The 6,439-nt window shown below is 61.8% G+C and overlaps 1 protein-coding gene across 1 annotated transcript in view; it reads right to left on the minus strand.

Moving 5' to 3' along the window:
- Positions 1–462: 462 nt before the first annotated feature.
- CCNT1 (cyclin T1) overlaps positions 463–6,439 on the minus strand; it is a 9,394-nt gene continuing 3,417 nt past the window's right edge. The window contains exons 6-8 of the mRNA XM_035572551.2: positions 3,698–3,861; positions 3,284–3,354; positions 463–2,903 (exon numbers count right to left, since the gene is read on the minus strand). Of these exons, the coding sequence (XP_035428444.1) occupies positions 1,494–2,903; positions 3,284–3,354; positions 3,698–3,861 (1,645 nt within the window). The 3' untranslated portion in view covers positions 463–1,493. The remainder of the gene's footprint in view (positions 2,904–3,283; positions 3,355–3,697; positions 3,862–6,439) is intronic.

Raw genomic sequence — 6,439 nt, forward strand, 5'->3', positions numbered from 1 at the left:
CCGCCATCCCGCGGCGCGCGGTTGGCCGAGCTCGCTGTCACTCAAACAAGGCCGCGCCCCGGGGAGGGGGGCACGTGATGGGCAGCCGCCACGTGGCCGCGCCTGCACGTGGCCGGGGCTGGGGAAGAGCCCCCCGGGGGCGGCGGGGGCGCGCCTGGCTCGGAGCCGGTCCCGAAATCGTAGGGGCAAAACCCAGCGCCCCAAAGCCCCCCCCCCGGCAAAGCCTCCACGCCCCCAAAGCCCCCAGGAGATGCCCGAAGCCCCCCCCCCCCAGGAGCTGGGGGCTCCCAGCCCAGGCTCCAAAAGGAGCGGGGAAAAGGAAGGATGAGCCCAAAGCACAGAAACGGCCCCAAAAGCTCCGGCGATTTACCCCCCGAGTTGGCCAGAAGGTGGGAACCGACCCTAACGTGGGAGCCCAAAAGGTGGGAACCGACCCTAAAAACCTCCCGGGATTTACCCGCAGGGGGTTGGCAGAAAGCGGAGGAAGGCGCGGAGCTCGGCGTAGGAACAGAGCCTCGCAGCACGCAGGTGGAGACGGTAACGTTTATTGAAGTCCGGAAAAGTGAGAGGCTGAAGAACAAAACAAGTTCGGCTTTTCCGAAACGTCAGACCCAAGAGGCGGGCGCCCTCGGCCAAAGATTTAGGGGTTTAGGGGGGCGGGAGGAGCTCCGGCGCAGGCAGGGTTCCCCACCCCGGAGCTGCCCCGCGCCCCCCTCCAGCCCTGCCCGCGTCCCGGCTGCGGTCACAGCACCAGCGCCTCGCTCCCGCACCCGGAGCGGGCTCCGGGCTTTGCATCACCTTCTGCAGACACCAGGGCTCAGCACCCGGCCCAGCACCCTCGCTCCACGCCGGCCCTTCGCACGCCAGCCCCTCTCCACCGCCACCGGGAGCACCCCAAGAGCCTTCGGCGCGCGCCACCTGCCCAGCCCGGTGGCCCCTCACCCTCCCCACGCACCCTTTTCCTCCGTTCTGACCCCAAAAAGCTCCTCGACCCACTTTCTGTCGCCATCAGCTCGAGCGGAGCCGCGCAAAGCCGGGCGAGCGGCCCCAAACCCCGCCGGGGTCCCCCGCGGCACCTGCCAGCATCACGAAACTTAAAAAGGAACAGGAACGCTAAAGATATAAGTTACTGCTTAAATTATTTGTAAAACATCTCGGGGTTTTTCTGCGACGTGTTTTAAATAACGCCCCCCCCAGGGCCCCCCCACGCAATACGTGCTCCCCGGGGGGGGGGGGGGGGCTTCAGTTCCAGCAGGGCCGGACCCCGCTGCTAACCTGGAAGTCGGCGAGGGAGGGAGCGAGGAAGAGAAAGGGGTTTTGTCCTTTCACAGCTTCGACGACTCCTCGCGGTAAATAGGAAAAGTTCTAATAAAACAGTTCTCGGGGAGGCAGCGGAGAACGCAAACAGCCCTCTCCCTCCACCGCAGGGACGGCTCGGGGGGGGGGGCCGGGGCGGGCAGGCCGGTTTGTCCCAACTCAGTAGTAAAAAGGAATTATTTGGGGAGGGGAGGCAGCGGGGGGGGCGGTTCTGAGGGCAGCGGCGGGGGCCGGGGTCTGTCCGTGTTGGCGGCTCTGGGGCCGGCGGCTGCCCTGGGGGGGTTCAAGAGCTCGCCGTAGGCGTGGAAGTCGAAGGCGGGGGGCTGGGTGGGCTGCATGCCCTGGGCGCTCAGCAGCGAGTGCAGCATGTTGACCGTATCCTGGTAGTCACTGGCCTGGCTGGCGTTGTGCCCGTTGGCCCCCGCGGGCCCCTTGTCCGATTTGCCGTGGGGACCCCGGGTTTTGGTAGCCGGGGGCAAAGGGAGGCCGCCGGCCTCCGAGCCGTGGCCCGGGAGGTGAGGATAAGGGAACTGCGCCCCGGAGCCCTTGGAGCTTTTGCTGACTTTGGGCTGGTGCTCGTGCGCCGCGCCCGCCGCCGCCGCCTCCTCCGGCGGGGGCCTCTTGCGGGAGGAAGAGCCGAAGAGGCCGTAGCTTTTGTGGGGCACGGCGCTGGGCGGGCCGACGTGTTTAGAGTCTCCCGGCCGCTTGCCGACCACGCCGCTGGGGCCAGCGGCGAGCTGGGGGTGCAAGTGTTTGTGAGAGTGATGGTTGTGGTGGTGGTGGTGGTGGTTGGAGGAGTGGCCCTTGTGCTTCTCCTTGTGCTCCCGGCTCTTGGCGCCGCTCTCGTCCAGGGAGCCGGGCCTGTCCGCGGCGCTCGGCACCTTGATGCGCATTTTGATCTCCTCCTGCTTGGAGGGGAGCGGCCTCTCGCCGCCTCCGCCCGCCACCGGGAGCCTCAGCTTCAGAGCCGAGGCTTTGTCACTCTTTTCGGGGCCGGGAGGGCGCTCGGGGTTCTCCGAGCCGATGGGGATTTTCAGGATGATGGGCGAGGGGTTGCTGTCCTGCTGGACTTCCCTCTCCCGCTGCTGCTGGACCAGGAGATTCTGCACGGCGTAGGCGTACTGAGACCTCACGTTGGCCTCCATGTTCTCCAGCTGCCGCTTCTGCGCCGCCAGCTCCTCGGCGTGCTTGGCGCGGTACTCCTTGAGCGACACCTTGGCCGACGGGGCGTTCTTGCCGCCCTGCTTCTGATAAGCAGCGCCATCTTGCTGCGGAGGGTGCTCGGCGGCCGACGAGCTTTCGCTAGTCCTGTGGCCCTGGCCAGCTTCCAGCTTGGGGGGAGGATGCTGGGGCAGCCAGTGCTCCGGCTGCGACGCCTCCGCGCCGCTCTGCTCGCGGGGGGAATCGGTCGAGGCCGGCAGGGACGGCCCCGCGCCGGCCGTCGAGGATGTCGACATGCTCATCAGGCCGGCGATATTCATGTCCGAGCTGTTGTTCCTTGAAATCATGTTGAGGATGGTCTGCTCCGACAGGCTCTTGTCTTCGCTGTGGTCGTCGGCCTTCGACTTCCGGGCTGCCTGAGAGGCCTGAATAAAAGCAGCGAGCGGTTGCTTACCTCGGGCTGTCACAGAAAGGACGCGGGTAGCAGCTTTCCTGCTGGCTGACAGACACCCACTTTGCCCCCCCCCCCCCCCCCCCCCCCCCCCCCCCCTCCTCGTGCAGAAATGCCCATCTGTTGGGCACGGAGCTGCTCGAGCAGCTGAAAGGCCAAGGTTTCTACAGAGTTAACTCAGAAACGAGGCACTCGAGCGCCGAAGGAACACTTTGCAGACCCACGGTGTTCAGTCTTCCCCCCACGCGTGCCCTTCAGACACTGCCTGGCATTGTCATGCTGGAGACGCCGCACAGCGCACAGAAACAGCAGGGCCCGCGTTCTCCCGCAAGCGGCCACAAAGCAGATTCTTACCCGCCAGTTCCGGATGCGTTTGAGCCGGTTGGGAGTTTTCTCGAGGATCTGCAGGAATTCATGAGTCAGTTCTGCAGAGGAGACACAAAGCCAGGCAAGATGGTCAGAGACGGGCAGGCCAGCCCTAAGTCCATCAGGGCAACCCCCTACTTACTGATGAATGGAGCTACTGATGAGATGGAGCTACTCCAGGAGGGGAAATACTGACAGCTAGAACCACTGACCACAGGTTAACTCATCTCACTGCGCGCCTTTTGCCATCTCTGTTGTACCATAGCAGCTGCTGCACTGGAAACTTTGGCAAAACCAGAAGCCCTTGAGTCCGTGAACCGGCCAGTGGCCGTGTTTGAATGGCAGGAACAGAGATGCCAAGATAATACAAGAGCCTTTGGGGGACCTTGCTCCAAAACTTACCATCTAAGAGCTCCAGAGTTACAGTGCCATCAACGTATTCCCACCAGTGCTTCCCGTCCGTGGAGACTGGGATCTCCCAGTTGGACCATTTACAAGCCAGGTGGATACAGACGCAGGCCACAACGGGAGGGGTGTACTGCAGGCTGAAGGTGGTCAGGTGCAGGCTGACGTCACCAGCAGGGAGAGAGAAACAGAAAGCCATGAACTCCCAAGCCTGAACCTCAGCACACACAATCGCCCAACCGGAGAGACGCTGCGGGAGAGGTGGACGTGGTGGGGAAGTCCCTGCCGTTCCTCCCCCAGCGCGACCCTACGGTTACAGGCGTCTCCGTCCCACTCTGCCAGGCTGCTCCTTCCTTCCCCGCTCCGCTCCGGGCACCTCTGGCAGCTCAAGGCTCCGCAGCGAGGCACGCTGCCGGCCCGCTCGCGCCCTCCTCCGAGGGAGCGAGGGAGCAGCTGGGGTACCTGCCAGCCCCGGCCTCTGCTGCTGGCTCTGCTCAGCCTGAGAAAAAAAAAAACGTCCTAGTGCAGCTCCTGGGAAGGCAACACCACTGGCAAAGGGCGTCGTGACCGCTCCGAGAACCTACAGGTCGAGCGCGGAAGCTCCTAGGATCTGCGCTCATCCCCTCCTGTCTCTCCGAGGGGAACGATCTCGCACTCGCGTCAGGGAAGTTTACCAGAAGCACCGAACTCCTTAAGGCCCACGTCTGTTTTGCAGCTACAAGCCGAATTTGCAGAGATCCGCGCCGGCTGCGTTTCAAATCCAATCTCACCCTGAACCCCCTTTCACCCTGAACCCGAGCCGCAGGCAGGATTTGGCCTGTTCGGTACGAAAGCTGCAGCGCCCTTCACAAACCCATCTGACATCCCTCCGTTAAAAGCGGGCGCTAAAAGTCACCTCCCTGCTAGCTGCACGCGCGCCTTCTCCAGCTGGGCACTCCGGGCTTTGGGGAAGGGTCCGGTCTTTCCCCAGGGAGCTTTAGGAAAAGCGCTGACGCTGCAGCCACGAAGCCTGCCGTAAGCAAAGGGGCTCACGGAGCTCCTGCCATCGCCAGGCCCTGCCCTCCGTCCCCTCCAGGGCTGCTCTGCAGCGACTCAGGAGCGTCTAAAAGGGAGCCCGGCCGCACGTCAAGCGTTTCCCGCAGCAAATGGATTTGCTCAGGCGTCAGAGCTGGGACGGGAGGTCTGGGTAGCACCGAAGGCCTCGGAAATGGCAACGGGGAGCTCGAGCCAACGTCGCGCTTTGAGACCTGGGATGCATCAGCCCCCCAGCCTTCCTCTCCAGCCGCAGGAACAGCCGCTCCACCAAAGCCTTAAAAGCCACGGCAGAGCGCAGGATCGGCCCCGCTGCCGCACCTGTGAACCAGCCCCTTCAAAACCGTGCCGCTGAGCACCTCCGTGCGGCTGCGGGGTAACAGCAGCCCCACCTCTTCACCACGCACGGGGTACTTAAAAGGTTTTTCTACCAACGCAATGTGGAGACACGGAGCTAGGCATCGACGGCCAAAAAAAAAAAAAAAGAGCATGAAATCGTTTCGCGGGTATCGCATTTATCCACACGCCATGAAGTCAAACCCGGGAAATTCAGAGCGAGCAAAAAAACTTTTAAGCAGCATGCCTCAGGAGCGAAGCCCAGGTGCACCAAGAGCCTCAACTCTGCCCTACAACGATGCCAGGAAGAATTAAATGTTAAACATTTGTGGCTACGCCTGACGTATTTACTTTATTGCTCAAACACCTCGATCGGGCGTTTCGAGGCATCACGTCAGGGCAAAATTGAGGCCGTCTGGCTGCGTTTCTTACTTTCTGCTTGGATTTCTTTCAGGTCTAACCCAAACTCCTCATTTCTTGGTTTTGCAATTATCGCTGCAGGGCTAAAAGCCCGTCTCAGGGAGGTCGTTTCCCCACGGAGCGCTACCACCGCCTTCCCCTTACGCCAGCGTAGGAAGGAAACCCACACAGCGCCCTTTGGAGCCACGGAGGTGAGCAGTAACACCCAGGTGTTCTCCGCTCTGCTGCTTCCCTGCGCTAGCGGCGTGCTGCTGGGCGCTGCTCCACCACGACAGGAAGGTCGTAATCCTTTGCCACCCTCTGCCTAAACCCAGAAGATAGTTTGGGACAGATTTCTGCTGTTTCAGCCCCGGCTACGTACTCCTTGTGCGGTGTTTTGTCAACAACGAAGCCCCATCCCTCTCTAGGCAGCAGGTGGGGCAGGCCGAGGCAGAACCGACACCTAACCCGGCTTTTTCCCACTTCATTTCTGCCAACTCTTTCCCAGAAGCACAACGTTTTCTGTTGCCACGACTTGGCCTGTTCCAAACACCAACGCCGTAATTTGCCTGAAACTGGTAATCCAGAAAGCAAAATTAAAAAATAAATAAAAAGACGGACGTCCCAACACGAGGACTGCTACCGGCCTCGCAGTGAAGATCCAGGTGGTACCCGACAGAACTACCCGGACCTCTCGAGGTGAAAAACAAACCCTAGGGACTTCGTTTCATTTCCCAAACTCCATCTGCAGACAGCGCTTCCTGGCCTGCCAGTGCGGCCATTCAGGCCAGACAAGGCTGTGCCTTTCTCCTGAAACCCTTCATGCCGCTGTCCAGCTCCTGTTTCTTTCCCCTTACGCTCACGATCAGCCTTCTCTGGGGTACAGATCGCATGTTCTCAGAACTTGCGCGGCACCCAGTCCAGCGAGAACTCCCTCTCTGACACCTAGCTACTAAGCAAGCAAAACCGTTT

The sequence above is a fragment of the Cygnus atratus genome, unplaced genomic scaffold, assembly GCF_013377495.2.
Source record: "Cygnus atratus isolate AKBS03 ecotype Queensland, Australia unplaced genomic scaffold, CAtr_DNAZoo_HiC_assembly HiC_scaffold_144, whole genome shotgun sequence".
NCBI classification, from domain to species: domain Eukaryota; kingdom Metazoa; phylum Chordata; class Aves; order Anseriformes; family Anatidae; genus Cygnus; species Cygnus atratus.